The following is a 17696-nucleotide window of genomic DNA, read 5'->3' as shown; positions in this document are numbered from 1 at the left end:
AGATGATCGCATTTTGTGGGTAAATTTGTAATCATAGCTGTCAAAAAAACATTTGAAAGGGAAGTGAAGTAGAAGTATACAGCAGGAATACTCAAGTAAAATACCTTAAAAAAATGTAGTTTTAGTTTTTAAATGATGTCAAGGTACTTGTATTGTTACTGTGAATTATTATCAAAAAGTTATTGGACTTGATCAGATTTAATTTGTTTAGTTGTACAATTTATATTGGGCCATCTGAAGGCAACATCAGTCCAACAGAATTTAAGATGAGGTTGGAATGGGCCCAATTATTCCACACCTTATTTCACTGTACAGACCCTTTTCGCAGCAGCCATACTGACATGAAATAGAAGGATAAACACAGGTGATAACAATGAGACTAATTGAGGTCCCGTTCCATTCAGGTCAAACAGGTCGCTGATATTGTCCATTTTGGCTCACTGGCGCTGACACACTAAATGGAATGGGACCTTAATTAGTAGCATTGTTAACACCTGTGTTTACAATTTCATATCAATATGGCTGCTGTAAAAAGGTTTACAGTTAGCTGAAGGTCCTCATATTTTTAATACATGTATTTTTTACTGAAAGGCTGAAACATTGTTGTATTTATCTCTGTTTAGTCTTTTTTTTAGACTTTTGTTTATTTCTGAGTTTATTTGTAACGTTCTTTCAGACTATGTGATTAAAAAAAAATAATTTTAATAACAAAAACTGTATTTTGAAGAGGAAACCAGTCTTATAAATAAACAAATTGTTGTCTGGATCACATGATTTAATTTAATTTTCACTTGGCACAGAAAGTTGAAGTAGTAGTGTAACGTGAAGGAGTCCCCAGTCACTTCACATAGCTGCCAAATCAGCGCGTCCAATTGAATGAATGGACTACAAATAACTGACCAATGGGAGGAGAGATGGTCTACTATAAATTACGATCTCAAGTCATCAGTGTGACCGGAGAGCTGCTGCTGGGACGCTGCTGGAGGGTTGTGAGCTCCTCGGCCGGAAAAATAGGGATCTTTGTATCAACCACTGGTAGTAGTAGTAGTCCACAAGTCCGACGACAACAGGTAGGAATATGATTTAATTTAATCAAAGTAAATTCAGTCACATCTTTGTTTTTAACGGTTAAATGATGATAGCTGGGCGGTGGAGACAGATTATCCTGGCCCTATGAGTATGTCCGCTTTTCAGCACAAAGGATCCACGTTAGCTGCTGGATTAATTTAATAAAACATGATATAAAATTCTGCATGTTTGATTAGATTTCTGCAGTTATTTAAACGCATTCAGGACACTTGGTTCTCTGCAGGATATTTCATCGTGTGTCTAAACGAGCTCCTGTATAATAATGTCGCTGTGAGCCGCCTGTCCACACTCTGCTCTCGGGTTAATTTCGCTCCATTTCACCGTGTCTCCCCTCCATCCTCCGCCCAGGGATCAGCCATGCCTTTCGGTAACACGCACAACCAGCTGAAGATGAAGTTCACCTCGGAGCAGGAGTATCCGGACCTCAGCAAACACAACAATCATATGGCCAAGGTCCTGACTGCTGCCATGTACGAGCGGCTGAGGAGCAAACAGACACCCAGTGGATTTACTCTGGATGATGTCATTCAGACCGGGGTGGACAACCCAGGTAAAAAACACACACAAGCGGCTTTTCGGCGAAAACGCCATCTGTTCCGCCTGATCGACCGCGTCTAATGGCCGCGGCGGCGCTCGATCCGTGCTCCGTGTTCCTCACAGACAGACGGGGAACACGAACAGCTTTTTGCACTGTGACCTTGCCAAAGGGATAAACTATGACATACGGAGAGCTGAATCCGTCAGACGGTCCTCCTCCTCTAAACGGGCCCGTATTATCACAGCAATATCACACCGCTTTATGGCAAATAGTAAAGATTACCAGTGTTACATAATGTATGCAGAGAGGCAGCAGCAGCAGTATAATCCACTGTTTATGATGTCAGTTAGTTTGTAGTGTAGACTCCTGTATCAGCTGACCACTGTGTGTCATGTCTACACCTCACTGAAGGGCTGCACACTGAATAATACCAAAATATTATCAAACCTGCCATATCTAAATGACAGTAACTGCTGTTTCTTTTGGTAAAGGAAAATGTAATGAAACAGCATTAGAGATGTCTTGATCTCTTTCAGGGCTCAACAATAAAGATTGGCTGCTTGCCCAGGGCAAGTAAAATGCCATGTAAGGCTAGTAACTCTGGCAACTGGCTTAGCCCAACCACACAAGTGTTTAAAGAATTAATGACACTATTTTGATAACAGATTAATCATTAAAGTAATTTTTCTTGCAAAAATGGTAGAAAATACTGTTTTAAGCCTCTCAAATATGGAGATTTAAAGTGTTTATTTAAAAAGGATCCCCATTAGCTAATGCCCATGGCACCAGCTAATCTCCCTGTGGGTGGGGGTGGGGAGAAATCCTGGGCTTTGTCTTATTATCATATTAAACTGAATATTTTGGGGCTCAAAAAAAAAAAAAAAAAGACTGGGCTTAGAAAATAGTGAAAAATGTCCACTGCAGTTTTCAGACATTTTTAGACATTGCAATCCAAAATTGAACATCACAATTGACTTAAGTATTTATTGCCATTTGATGACTTTTAATACATAAAACGATTTGCACAGGGGCAAGTAAAAATTGACTTTGGGCAAGTAGTTTTCAATGTCAGTGTTGACCGCTGAATGTCACACCGTCGTGATTTTAAGAGTTTTATAAGGCTGCAACTAATGATTTTCCATTGTTGATAATTTTCTGGGTTTATCATTGATCGATTAGTTGTTTGGTCAGAAAATAGTGGAAAATGACAACAGCCAATCTTTTCCAAATGTCTTGTTCTGCCCACAACCGAAGATATTCAGTTTCCTCACAGAGGACTAAAACCAGAAAATATTCACATTTGAGAAGCTGGAATCAAAATTGTTTTTTCAAAATAGATGGCAGTTAATCTAATATCACTGAATTGTTGCAAGTCTAGTTTTTTTTTCAGTGATAACTATATTGTTACCTTTATTGTGCAGCCCTAATTCAGAAGGGTAGTGAAGTCCCTGAAGTGTAGCAGGTGGCCCTCCTGTCCTGCGCAGGCTGAAGAGGCCACCTGCCATATTAAGGTGACTTTGTAGACTGTTCTGTTTAGCAATGTGAGTGTCAACAGACTGACGGTGAAGAGGCTGAGTCAAGCTGAGGACGAGTTCCCAGATCTCAGTCAGCACAACAGCCACATGGCCAAGTTCTTAACCCTGGACATGTACAAGGAGCTGAGGGAGAGGTCTACACCCAACGGCTTCACCATAGACGGTGTCATTCAGACAGGGGTTGATAATCCTGGTAACGGTCTAATCCTGAGCACATTGAGTTAGTGAGGATGTCATTTTGGTCTGTCCCTCTGTCCACTGTCTTCCTCCTGTGTGACCCTGTCCACTTTGCCTGCAGGACACCCCTTCATCATGACGGTGGGCTGCGTCGCCGGAGACGAGGAGACGTACGAGGTCTTCAAAGAGCTGCTGGACCCTGTGATCGAGGACAGACACGGAGGATACAAACCCACAGACAAGCACAAGACTGACCTCAACGCAGCCAACCTGAAGGTACCACAGCCCCTTTAGTCAGACAACATAACAGGAACTGAACAGAGACAAACACGTCTGTGTCCTCCTCTTCCTCAGGGTGGTGACGACCTGGACCCCAACTACGTCCTGAGCTCCCGCGTCCGCACAGGCCGCAGCATCCGCGGCTTCTGTCTGCCACCTCACTGCAGCCGAGGAGAGAGACGCGCCGTTGAGACGCTGTCCATTGAAGGTAAAGAGTACAGCTGTTGGTCACTGACGCTGCAGGTGCTCATCATCTGTCCGTGCTGAGTCACTGACCGCACACAGATGGAGACGTGTCTTCAGCTCAGTGATTCTGTGATGTAAACAGCATCAGGGTAAAACCACAGTGATACTTAGAGCAGTCAGCATGATGCTTCTGATCTGATTGGTGCAGCGGTGGGTGGGTGTCCTCTAGTGGTAGCAGGAGGGATAACAGCAGATTATAGAGCAGCACAGTAAAGGTCAACTTTAATTTACCCTCCTTCTCATGGAGATGATCCAATATGGCTGCCTGCATTTCTGTTTTTGATCTTGTTTTCAGTTTGACATCAGGTGTCTGCTGAGTTGCACAAGAATTATTTTGTAAAACCTTTCAAATTATGGTTTAAAAGTTTTTTGCAAAGTAATTTAAACCAGTTTAGTTTTTACTCTAAACCTAGATTAAATTGAATTCTGTCAGTGACGCATTTTTCTCACTGTGGAGGTTTTTAAACGTATTTGGCCACCAAATCTTTCTAAAAGGAAATTGAAGCTTCTCTGTCAAACAATTATGAAATTAAACCTTTTTTAGGAATACAGAGGGTGGAAGTTTTCTTCTCCATATTGATTTAAAGTGTTTCATTTCGGTTTACATCAAACTGAGTTAATAAACAGATTAGTTTTTAATTGGGTAAATCTACATTTATTAATTTTAAATGTTTTTTCTAAACTCAGTAGAACTAATCTTTGACTTAATGAAGTTTTAGTTTCTGTTCTGTGGTCTTGAAACTGGTCTCTCATCCCTGCAGCTCTGGCTTCCCTGACCGGAGACCTGAAGGGGAAATACTACGCCCTCAAGAACATGACCGAGGCCGAGCAGCAGCAGCTCATCGACGACCACTTCCTGTTTGACAAACCAGTGTCTCCTCTGCTGCTGGCCTCAGGGATGGCCCGCGACTGGCCCGACGCCAGGGGCATCTGGTGAGACTTCACTTCCAATTCTCACCGGCCTGGTGTATTTTTCTGTTGGGCTTCTGAGACCAGTGTCAGAACTGCCTCAGATGCAGCCTAAAATTCTGACACCATGTAGTTTATTAGCCCCAAAATGGGACCATGTTAATTCCCAGAAGTGACCTGTGTGCCTTTCCTTTTTTTTACCTGAGCGAGCCCATAGAACAACGATTGCAATCACGTCCATACAAGATTATTGGTATACAGCCGTAAAATTCTAAATTAATGCACTGGTATTGTCCAGTAGTTAAAGTTCAGGTACCAGGGAAAAGAAAAATGGTGTTGGAACATCTGTTTTTCTTTTGGGAGATTTAATTTTGAAGGAAACGGAACAATTATTTTCTGTCTGCAGGCACAACGATAACAAGACATTCCTGGTTTGGGTGAATGAGGAGGACCACCTGCGTGTGATCTCCATGCAGAAAGGCGGCAACATGAAGGAAGTGTTTAATCGCTTCTGCACTGGACTCACCAATGTTAGTAGAAAATATCTTTTACTACGAGTTTATTTACATGAGTCACAGTGAAAGGTGTTTTGTGCTTGATATCAACTCATGATGTGTTCAAGGACCTCGTTAACCTGGCTGTGATGGTGGTGTTTTTTTAGATCGAGACCCTGTTCAAAGAGAGGGGCCATGCTTTCATGTGGAACGAGCACCTCGGCTACGTCCTCACCTGCCCCTCTAACCTGGGCACCGGCCTGCGCGCTGGAGTGCACGTGAAGCTGCCCAACATGAGCAAACACGCCAAGTTTGAGGAGGTTCTCAAGAGGCTGAGGCTCCAGAAGCGTGGAACTGGTGCGTAAAACTTTGATTTATCCAACTGTTGAGTCAACATCTAATGTGTGCAGCTGCAAATTTAAACATCTGTAATAGTATATTAACCTAAAATGTTGATGCTGGATGTATGGTAGACTGTTATCTTAAATCTTATAATACCATCAGGTGGCGTGGACACGGCGGCTGTGGGCGGAGTCTTTGACATCTCCAACGCTGACAGACTGGGCTTCTCTGAGGTGGAGCTGGTGCAGATGGTGGTCGACGGTATCAAGCTGCTGGTGGAGATGGAGAAGAGGCTGGAGAAGGGCCAGGCCATTGATGACCTTATGCCCGCCCAGAAGTAAAACCATCCAGACGCCCAACCAACCCCCTGACCCCCACTACTCCCCGTCCCCTTTCCCTCTCTCCTCACCCCTGTCTCTCTCTCCCCCTTGTCTGAATGACTGACTGTCCTGGAATGCACTCCATATTACAGTTTGGATTGTTTGTGTATTTAAGATGAAACGGTTCCTGTATGGTGAGGATGGAATAAACTAAAATGTTCTGGTTAAAGTTCTTTGTGATCTTTACATTGTTTACATTATCAGGGTATCATTAGCTGTTTTTACATGGACCCCAATATTCTACTTACGGTAAAAACAGACCGATGTCATCACCACATCTTCAATGACTGGCCTGAAAGAATTTCCCAGGAATCTGTTCAATTTGCGCATGTAAAGTTATATTCTGATTAATGCTTAAGGGCATGTTAAGGCATGGCTCATTAGGTCACTTTAGTATCCATGTAAACAGTTGAAATTTCTGATGTTACTGACTACCTTTTTTTTTTTTTAAACAAGTAATTAGTAACTGTATGAGAATACATTTAAGTGACTGTCCCAATGCTGCCTGCAGAGTCTCTGCTACTCCAAGCATCAGTGCTCACACTAGTGTAGAAATTTAAAACTTAAGTTTGACTTTTTGTTTTTAAGTTCTAACTTTGGCTGAAGCAGGGTGGGAAAATATGGAAGTGGCTGCTGGATTTCAGACAAGATAATCTTTCCATTGAGTGGTAAATCTGAAGATCTAAACTAATTTCTCACTCAGGCTGAGAGATTTGTCATGTACATCCATGTCTAGTTAGTGTATCTAAGAGAAACATCAGTCCCTGAATGCAGCACATCATCTTAATACAGATGTCTGGTTAAAGCAGCCTCTGCGATGCTTATAAGCTAAAGTGAAGCAGTTTCAATTGTGAATGTTTAGCTTTAAGAGAGCAGGATAAAGGTGAAATGCATAAAAATGCTTTAAAGTTGTTATTGGAAATGTAGGATCTCCTGTTTGTGCAGCTTGAGCCACACTAGAGTTCTGATTTGTTTATTCTGTAAAGTCGTGCCAGAACACAAACATGAGCTTTTTTGTCAGTGAAGTTTGTTATGAAGTTTGACTTGTTCAGCTTTTGTGTCAAAATACTGAAGCTTCACTCTCAAAAAGCTAAAATTTAGATTCCATATCTCTGACTTTGTTCAGTCATGATTTAGAAAATAAATTCCAGACACAGAAGACCAGAAATCACTTTGTCCTGTAGAAACACTGGGTTCTGAGGCTCTTTAACACCTGAATAATTCAGAGGTAGTAAAAATTCATTCAGGGACACTCAGCATGGTGTTTAGGATTTGCCATCCTGATGTTTTTCAGTTGCATGTTCTTTTTTTCCATCCAATTAAGCCTCAACACAAAGACATCTTTTGACCTGTAAGTGCTGACCAAGATTCTCTGGTATGAAAAACACAAAATACATCTTATTCCTTTTCAGAAAACCTATTACAGATCTTTTTTTGGGAAACCATAATTTGTCTTATTGCAGAAAACTAAAACTGTGCAGAGCATCTAGTCTGATTAAGAATTAATTAAACAATCAAGGACTCAGATTTCTAGATAATTATGGAAACATGAAGGCTCTGATACACACTGTACTTCTAATGCCAACACTAGAAGTATATTTACTCAAGTACAAGTTTGTGGTATCTGTGCTTTGAGTATTTCCATTTTCATCAGTCACAGGAAACATTTGACTGCAGATCCAGGGTTGCAAATTTTGTGCATTTTCCTTGATCAATGATTGAGAACGCTAACAAGCGATTAATAATTAATAAGATACAAAATGCAAATTTTTTTCGTTTCCTCCTCATATTCAACAAATGGCTCTGTTTGAAAAAATAATGTCAAATGAAGTGCAGTTACTGACATTTCTACACTGTCAATACATTTTTAATTTTTAACAGCAATTAATATCCTTAACATCCTGATGCAGAACCAGTATGTTTTACTTACTATTTTATTTCTTCTTGGTGTACAAGCTGCTGTGTTTAAGAGCCTGTCTATTTTTGAAGTTAGTAAAAGTACCAGAAAGAATCCTGAGCACAGAAAAAAAAGAAAGTAAAGAAATAAAGGCAGAGGGCTGCAGGGTCTCTGCAGATATACACACCACCACACACTTCCTGCAGGTCAAACTTGACTGAGTGATGATTTAGTCTCAACTTTATTTTTTTAGGAAAATTTTGCATATTGCATATTTCTGACTATGCATATTTTTTTTCCTTTCTAAAATGGCCTTTTCCTTTCCAAAAGTTTCACTTCTCTTTAAAACACTGAACAAACACATTCAGATGCTGGAATGAAACTCCACACACAAACAGCAAAATGAAGGCAAACGTTTTTTGTTTTTGCTTTTTATATATTTTTCATCTCAACCGTGTCCGGTTACAAATGATCAGCGTGAGACGGGACGTTCAAGTTGACAGACACTTTTAATTGAGACATGAGTGACCCTTAAACCATGTGGGCATTTACACGGACTCCCCCATCATCTCTACTTTTTAACGAAATACAAAAGAAAAAAAAACAAAAAAAACAAAAAAACAAAAATGAGTATTGCAGTGAAGCTGTCTTGAAAGTAAAGATACATTATTTACACTGAAAACAAAACGCTACGTAATTTTTTCTTTTTCCAGGAGAAAAAAAAGAAATAAATAAGACTAGAAATGTTTTTTTTTGTCCACATTCACAGCATGACAAATCATATTCAACTCGTTAATGTCGACCCCGTGTGGCCAGAATAGACTGAGATATTAGTAGGTAATTCAGTGATTATTGCCAAAAGCCTTAATCTATACATTATAATATTCAATACATACTCTGTATTTTGTTTAAAAAAAGGAGACATTTGGAAACTGCTACTTGGATGATTGTACAGCTTAAATACTTCTAGATATATATATGTATACTTTTAAACCCTTTTGTTCATAGCTTTAACTCGTTGGCAACTTTGGAAGCAATGTTTTTGAAAGCGATGGATGATCCAGATATCCGTTTGAACCTGACGCCGTTGAGGGAGAGACGGGGCAGCTTGCAAACCTCCATCTCCCACTGGACTAGGTTCTCGGCTCGCCCGTCCCCGTGGACGCAAAGAAGCAGGAAACTCTCTTGCTGTTCGTAGTCGCAGTTGTTGGCATCGAGCACCTTGCGAATCTCCCGCATGATATCACAAGGCTCCATGGAGCTGGTGGTCCTCATACTCCAAGTGAATCTGAGGGAGCGGGGTTTACTGTCTTTATTTTCCCCTTTTTGATCCCCAGGTACATGGCGACTGTCGGGAGAGAGAAGAAAAACACAGAGAAAAGTTTTAGGATCACAGATGTGTTTGTTTTTTTTATATCAGCAGGTGGATTTAAAGATCCAACAGCCACTTTGACTGTTTCACAAAGACAAATCCTTCTTTTCATTCTTTGGTACACAAAGTCAGTCAAAGCGGCTGGTAGAATACCAAAAAATCTACCAGTCACAGTTGAAATTTAAAGAAATAGTTCCACCTTTTGGGGTTTTATTTGCCTGTCTTTCTTTCTTTTTTTTTTTGCAGAGGGTTGGATCAGAAGATAAACACCACTGTCATGTCTGTGCAGTAAATATGAAGCTAGAGCAAGCAGCCAGTTAGCTTAGCTTAGCTTAGCATAAAGACCAAAAACAGGGAGAAACAGCTCAGCTGGCTACAGTGGTAGAAGAAGTACTCAGATCCTTAAGTAAAAGTACTAATACCACACTGTGGAAATACTCTAAAAAAGTCATGCATTCAAAAATAAATGAAAAACTTACATAAAGGGATAGTACGGATTATTTAAACTGGGGTTGTATGAGACAGTGAGCTCCACAGTTCGTGTTTTAGTGACACCTGAGGAAAAGGTCATTTTGAAGTGTACACTATGTTTGGAATATTTTCACCACTTTACCGTGCCATAAAAACAGACTTTTCCAAAGGGAAACCACGGTTACGTAAGCCAAATGTTGCTCCTTCAAAACCAACCAAACTCCTTTGAAAAAATCAGTAATTTTACCTCACAGAAAACAGGAGTTGTTGGCCTACTTCTGCCTTGATTTATTAGTTTGTTTCTTTCATTGTGTATTTAAAGGTAAGTTCAGACTCACCGAAGTCACACAATGGCACAGACAAACTAGCCAACTGAAGCAGCAGTAGAAGAGCAACTCCTCTTTTCTGCGAGTTAAAATGACTCTTTTTGCCTGTGGAGTTTGGTTGGTTTGGAGAGAGTGATATTTGGCTCATAGAACAGCAGTTTGCTATGAGAAAAGGTTGTCTAACGTCAAGATAAAGTGCTGAAAATATTAAAAATAAAGGGTACACACCACAGCTGTACATTGTGTAGCTTCCTACACCAGCACTCCTGCTGCTTCTCCAAACTGGAGGCACGTCGACTTCCATCTACAGCAGGTTTATACACTATCCATACTATCTATAAGTGCCTCATAAAACCCCAGTTCTTAAAATCTGAACTATCCCTTCAGTAAAAATATGAACAATAAGGTCCCAGTCAGTGTTTTCCTATTATATGATGCTTATAGATTAATTTTTACTGCTGCATCATTTTGTATGTTACGTTTGACTGCTGTAGATGAACCTCTGACGCTCACTAATTTTGTTTAGTGTGTAAAAATGACATATGAAGGTTTAAATGGACTTTTCTTAACTAGCTTCTCATCCAACTCTCAAATAAGCAAGGAATCAAGCAAATGTCCTAAAATGTCAAACTATTCCTTTAAACGATTAAATCATTTAGCTTGTGGCTGGTGTTTGTTTCCACCAGGACACATTCAAGCCCCAGTTTGCACCTCTCGTATATTATTACAGTCAAGTCACAAAGCTATGCATTCATCTGAAAAACCAAGACGATGGTTTAACGTCATTTAATGTTTTTCTGAAGGTGTTTTGAGAATCTCTGAAGAGTCTTTTAACCATCTGGATAAGAGATTTTCTACTCCTTTCATAGTTTTTGGTTTCTTCTCAAACCTTAGTCCTTTTATGTTAATTTGTATCACGTGTACCAAAATTAAAACGATTAATTACCATATAAGTATCTATATATTGATGCTACTATATATGTTAAAGATCAATTCTGTGCCTCTACTGGATGACATTTAAAAATAAATAAAAACACAAATAACAGAATCCCTCTGGGATGTTGCAGTTAACATGATATGCTCCTTAACCATTATGCCACCAAGATACCTCACTTTCTTTTCATTTAAATATGATTCATTCATTTAAAATATCGTGGCTATGATTTTTCTTGAACCATAGAAAGTGAGCAGGGAAATATTGAACTCTCAAGTGAAGCAGATAAAAAGATACAGCTTTTTGAGACTAAAATTCAAGCACTTTTGAGGAACCTGAACCAAAAATTGGTGGAATTTCGAAGCCTTTATCATCACATATAAATCGTGGCGCCACACAGATCAGAAAAAAATAGGAAAATGTCAGAGTAGCAGCCATGTCAGTCCACTGAAAGGCCATAAGTAAACAAGTATGGCAACATGACAGTTTCTTTTCAAATATTAAAAGTATTTTTGGTTTATATGAGTGACTGTGTAGATGAAAGATACGGCTGAACATTAAGCATTTTGTCCTGGAATCTACTCAAAGTTAGTTCAACAGGTAGTTTCCATACATTTAAGAGGTTTAGAGTACAAAAACAGTTCATTAGAGTTTGATAAATTGTGTATATAGTATTTCAAACTTGAGAAACAGGTTAAAATCTCCTTTACTGAGCAGTGGACAGATTTTTTTTTAATCCAGATGGTTAAAAGAGGCTTTGAGGATTCTGAAATACCTTCAGGACAGTTTTAAGTGATTTTAATTGTCTGTATCTATTCATTTAAAACTCTGTGACTGTGAATGTAATGTAAACAGAGGAGAGACACATCCATGCTGGATTAATGGCAGTTTTTTGGGGGAGTATTAGGAGCATTTTTCAGGTTGACAAGAATACAAACATGCCATGCTAACAGAGCAGCACACGAGTACAGTGCCATGCAAACAAACAAACAAATCATAAAAAAAACACTCATAAAGGCTCAAAAACAGCACACGGGTTTCCAAACACATTCAGGCATCCCAGGAGAAACAGAGCAGAGAGGGTTTCCTATGCAAGCGGGTCGAGCACCTGGAGGCTGCAGACGAGGACAAACTGAAGCCTACGTTATATGTTTAAGAAAAGGGTGGACCGACACATCAGGTAACCTCACCTTGAGCCCTCAAGTCTCCCGTTTCTCTCAAACTCGGTTGAGACTCTGAGGCGCATGAGAAGATCAGACAGGGAGGAGGAAAAAAGAAGAAACAAAAAAAAGATGTGGATTGTGCACGACAGAAATAATTTCAGATCATTTCCAGTGAATTAAAAAAAAAAAAAAGAATATGTGACGTGTGATAAGGAGGAAGAGTGACACCGATGTGAAACCACCACCGAAGAAAAACACACAAAAAAAAAAATACAAAGACATGGAAGATGTGACTTCCAGTGAAGAATCATGTGAGGAAATAAAAATAAATAAAAACAGTGATGAATGTTCAGACTGTGATCCCAAACTGAAACCAACCAACAAAGAAAAAAACACACATCAAGACGGAGACGCAGCTCGTCAACTAGTGTGAAAGAGTCGACCCAAAACACCAAAACAACAACATCAACTACAACCTGCAGGTGAGATTCAGGTGATAGAAACCACTTAGAGGGAGGGAGGGGGGTGACGGTGCAGTGCTACCATTTCACATATATTTATTTTCTACTTTTGTCCTTTCAAACACAGACTTAAAATCTCTATTAGACCTCTAAAAAGCTCTAAAACACTCTCAAACTGGATCATTTTATTGCTTTTGGTGGTTTTAACAGTTGGCAGGGTGTTATGGTTAAAATTAGTTATTCATATTCATTAATTTCAGCACATTCATATATTCATGGGCATAAAAGTTCATTATCGACCTTGCAGACTGTAGTCTCGCAGTAATCTGATGCATAACAGTAAGGACAACCACGAGATGCAGGTAAAAGCTCCAGATAATCTGGTGGAAGTGAGACTGGTAAGATTTCATGTTCAAATCAAAGACTGTGTATAAAGATGGATGACGCTTCTCCACTTCCTCCCACTGTACAAATAATGAAACCCTTTTTTATGGCAACAAATAACTAATTAAAACCAAACTTATCAGAAAAATTAACACGTGATATGAACTACATAAAATGACAGAAACCATGTTTGGGTAAAATTTATTTGATGTGCACTTAGATTGTTTAGTTTGTCTCATCTGCAAACATGGAGGGGGGCGGGGTTTAGTCTGATACTGCAGCCAGCCAGCAGGGGGCAATCAAGATGTTCTGGCTTCTCTTTCAGAGAGCCGTTATATCGTCCATCTTTATATACAGTACAGTCAAGGGTTAAAATCATGAGATCTTACTCGCCTTCACGTTCGACACAATAAACTGTCTTCCATATTTACAAATTACATCCAAAATAAACCTAAAATGTGCAAAAATACATTAATTTGTTAGGTTGTGATTATTTTGTCTTGTATTAATTAGGACACCTTAATTTTATAAAACCATAAAGACAACATGATCATATCTTTATATAATTTTGTGGAAAGTCAACAGTCTGTTTAAAGCTTTATTATCTGATGTTTTAAGACATCTGTGACTGTTTTTAGTGACCGTTGATTATCTAACTTTATATTTATTACATTGGAATCACAGTTTCTTCTCTGTTAACTTCTGACTGTATCTTTGTTCTCAGGAGCATTGACCTAAATGTGCAAGACTTGATTAAATAAAGTTATTGAAAGTTTCTTAATCTCGACACTGGGAAACACTGAAGGAGGAAAAGCTACGTCCACAAACAAAACTAGGACAGATGAACACGGAGAACTTTTCTGGGTTGATGAAGATGGGAAACGCTCTCCGCAGCCTGAAGCTGGGTGAAACTCAAGGCTCTAAAAATAAAAAACCAAATGTTCCTCGACGACGATTTGTTCCTGTGACTGAAGCAGCGACTTATTCAGCAACTCAGCAGAAGTCCGTTCTGTGTTTAGTTTGAACAAGGCTGAGCGACAGGGGAACCGTGTCGATGTGTGAACACTCAACAAACTCGACAGCCAAGAGACGTGCCCGAAGCTTTCAAGGTCTTCACGACAGATTTATGTCAACAATCGACTCTCTACCAACATGACTTCTAATTCATGAATAAACTACATAAGAGGAGAAGCTGATGATGAGCATTTAACACGTTAAACTTGAGAATAAAGTGACAGAACTTTGTCACATGATTTATTTGAGTGTGCATGTAGCTGCATGATGGTATTTTCCTCTTATTATCAGAACTGAGAGGCTGAGTTGATCTGATTTTGTCCCCATTTGACATTGTCTGAACTTTGAAGGGTGAAGATATGTAACGTTTGTTCCCTCATCGTTATTTTACTGCAGGGACGCAGTGAAGAAAATAATGCACAGGATTCCCACACATTTACCAATGAATTTTTTAAAACCTTTTCACAATATTTTAATCCATTTTCATTACTTTATTTAAGTAATTTAAAATAGTTGAGCCTTTATCTGCATTCACTCTGAAGGTTTTCACCTGCTTCCTGTCCCAAATCTGGAAGTGCAGGTGTGTGCAATTATCCTGCAAAATTATCCATGAATCCATATATCAACTACATCCATATATCAGTATAAGTGAAAGGTGTATAGTTTGTTAAATTTAATACTTTATATTTCTATTTTTTAATCTTTTTATATGTTTTTATCTTATCAGTATTCTATTCCATTAACTCCTGTACTTTTTGGAGGTGCTATGACATAAATTCCCCCGGTATGGGATTTACTTTTCTAGCCTGTTAATACCAAAACCATTTCCAGGTCTGTATAATAAAGTTTTCTAATTTCATAACTCTTCCAGGAATTTTATGAAGGTAGGAACCCTGCATATCATCATCATCCAGCTGGATGGATCCAGGATCTAGTTTTTCTTTTCTTTTCAAGTACAAAAATTACACAGTGACTTAATTTCAAACTACCGTCCCTTCATCAGTTACATCCTGGACTATAAATTAAGCTTTACAAGTTCTTAATTTCAATTCTGTTTCTTATTTTGAAAAGATTTGAGACTGGATGCATCAACCATTTGGGTCAATATATATTAGAATATATGAAAATACTTTTTCTTTTAAATGTTCTGAGAAGAACAGTCTCTTTTTTAAAGAACTGTGGTTGCAGCTCGTTTGTTGGACACAGCTAACGTGAACACGGAACAGCACTGAACTCACAGTCAAGATTAAAATCTAAACCATGAGAGGATATCAGGGGAACCTCCAGGGTTCTCTAAGTTAAGTTTAAGACTTTTATAGAACTTTTTGTTACTGCTTTGGATTAAATTTAATGCCAACTTCACAGCCAATAACTCACTGTAAAATATATACATAACTGTTATTACACAGTTATATATAATTGTAGCTCGATGCACATTTTTGTCCATAATTATTTTATCCATTCTCATATTTCTATTCATCTTATATTTTCTACATATTACAGTTTTATATTGTTTATACACATCTGTTATTGAATGCATTTGTTATTATTATGATATTATGTCTTATATATTAGTAGAATATATATCTTTTAACATACTTTTGATTTTCTATTCTTATAATTCTCTATGTTTTTATATATTTCTTTTATTGAACAGGAAGAGCTGTAACATAAACAATTCGTCCCCAGGGATCAATAAAGTATTTCTCATTCCGATTTATTCTTGCAAGAGTATTGAAGATAAAACTGAAGGTCAGTCTTAATTTTAAGCCCTGAAAAATAATTATTTACCAAGTACCTGAATTTGGGAATATTTTATTGTAACACTCATGTGATAATTGACTTAATCTACTTGTATTTTGGATTTTGCTGCTACTGAAATGGCACTTATCGGTTGTTTTTCACTACTAAATAATTGTTTATTTTTTAAAAAACATATTATTTTAATGAAGTGTGAATTCAGAACAGGAGTAGAATTGAATATTTTAAATACAGACAAACAGCCACATAAATTCAGTATCTATCTAGAAACAAATTAATCTATTTACAACATTAAACCAACGAAACAAGAAAAAAATTAAGACCGTTGTTGATGAAATTAAATACTTTTTATGCCGTGTTTAAAATACTTTTAAGACTGAGATATATATTCAATTACAGTTTCACCACAGTAAATATTCCTTTCATTAGTGACTAAGATACAATTTATGCATCAGCGTGATAAAACTGATATTAAATTTTCTCATTTGGGCAAAAACACATTTCTGTCGGGTTATTCCCTCCTTATTAAACTGGATTTCTTGATGACGTATAAAATATTACAAGATTAAATAAACTGTGAGAGGGTTTTGTCTATAATTGCTCAATATTAGTCATGGATACCAGAAATGAATCCTTTTCCTAGAGACGGTAAACCAACACAGAGCAGCTGTGTTTCTTTTTAGAGGAGGTGTTAATGTGCGTCTGTGTTCATCTGCTCTTCACACTGACTCATGACGACTTTTACTGGCTTAACAAACAGGAAACCAGTCCCTGAATCACTACAAACAAAAGGAAAAATGTCTGACTAATATAACAAAAGATTAGGTTAAAAGCAAATAAGCAGTAAAGCTCCCTGCTCCTCTGACAGGACAGGTTCCCAGCATGCACTGCAGCCTGGAGAACAGAAAAACAGGACGGGTGGAGGAGGAAGTGACTCCGAACTCCCCGACAGCCCAAGGGACTCGACAACAAGAGGACAAGTGAACAGACGGGACTGACAGCAGGTCCTGGGTTGGTCAGAGAGGCTGTGAAGATCACAAGACCGAGGGGGGGAGGAGGAGGAGGAGAGGGGTGAGGGTGAGAGGTGAGGGCGAGGGGGGTGAGACCCTCCACATTAACTGACACTCAAGACTTCAGTCTGAGAAGAGAGATTGAGGGATTGAAACAGCCCCTTACTCTAGATCTTCATCTTCCTACAACTCTCTATATCTTCCGCTCCTGAATCTGAAAGAAAAAACGGGAATCTGAAAAAAAACGGCGATTTTTCTCAATGGACACATGACAAGAAAAAGAAAGAAAGAGAGAGGGAAAGAATATTAAAAATGTATGACATGAGGACAGGCCAAAAAAAGGAAGAAAAAACCATGGCAGGATGATGAGAAGGAAGGAAGGAAGGAAGGAAGGACAGGCTGATAGAGACTGGAGGGCAGAAGACTTACTAAGGGTCTTTCCTCCCTGGGTAGAAGGGATGGCAGGCCCTGTTTTGGCCGTCTGCCGTTTGGCCGGGTCAATACTGACCCTAGGCAGAGAGGAAGAGCAGCAAGAGGTCAAGGTTAAAGGACACAGGAAGATTAGGAAGACAAAAAAAACACACAAACTATGAGAAGAGGAGGAGGAGGGAGGTGACTGAACCTAAAATGTCCTGAGGAGGAGGAGGAGGAGGAAAATGACAAAAACTCGTTGATTTAGTCCCAAGATGTGATGTGGGTTTTTAGTTGAAACGTACGGAGGGGCAAAATGGACAAAATGTAGATAAAGGTTATCAGGCAAGTCAAAAATGTAACTGGATAAATTCATAAACAGTATTGTTGTAAATTAAAATGGAGACTAAAAAGAAATATGTTGGTTTATTTTCTTCCTTTTAAACTCCACTCCGCTGACTGAGACTAATAGTTTTTACACCAAAATTAGCATTATTTTTTTT

At 38.7% G+C, this 17696-nt stretch overlaps 2 protein-coding genes across 16 annotated transcripts in view; one reads left to right on the top strand and one right to left on the bottom strand.

Annotated features, from left to right (window-relative positions):
* Positions 1-887: 887 nt before the first annotated feature.
* Positions 888-6158, top strand: ckba (creatine kinase, brain a). The gene is made up of 8 exons (XM_084742831.1): positions 888-1070; positions 1438-1639; positions 3461-3615; positions 3694-3826; positions 4626-4797; positions 5180-5303; positions 5435-5624; positions 5772-6158. The coding sequence occupies exons 1-8, from the start codon at positions 903-905 to the stop codon at positions 5948-5950; spliced, it is 1323 nt and encodes a 440-aa protein (XP_084598957.1). The 5' UTR covers positions 888-902; the 3' UTR covers positions 5951-6158.
* Positions 6159-8376: 2218 nt separating this feature from the next.
* Positions 8377-17696, bottom strand: part of mark3a (MAP/microtubule affinity-regulating kinase 3a) — a 75788-nt gene continuing 66468 nt past the window's right edge. For 4 of the 15 annotated variants that reach the window (XM_084741808.1, XM_084741811.1, XM_084741810.1 and 1 more), the window contains 2 exons: positions 12180-12224; positions 8377-9234 (listed from right to left, as the gene is read on the bottom strand). In XM_084741808.1, coding sequence (XP_084597934.1) covers positions 8889-9234; positions 12180-12224 — 391 coding nt within the window. In that variant the 3' untranslated portion in view covers positions 8377-8888. Of the gene's footprint in view, positions 9235-12179; positions 12225-16948; positions 16997-17211; positions 17292-17696 lie in introns of all 15 variants that reach the window. The other 11 variants (XM_084741816.1, XM_084741817.1, XM_084741823.1 and 8 more) reach the window with 6 other exon arrangements.

Source organism: Lutjanus erythropterus, chromosome 18, assembly GCF_056507025.1.
Source record: "Lutjanus erythropterus isolate fLutEry1 chromosome 18, fLutEry1.hap2, whole genome shotgun sequence".
NCBI classification, from domain to species: domain Eukaryota; kingdom Metazoa; phylum Chordata; class Actinopteri; order Lutjaniformes; family Lutjanidae; genus Lutjanus; species Lutjanus erythropterus.
The sequence above is the reverse complement of the archived record's forward strand: the minus strand, read 5'-3'. Positions and strand labels throughout refer to the sequence as shown.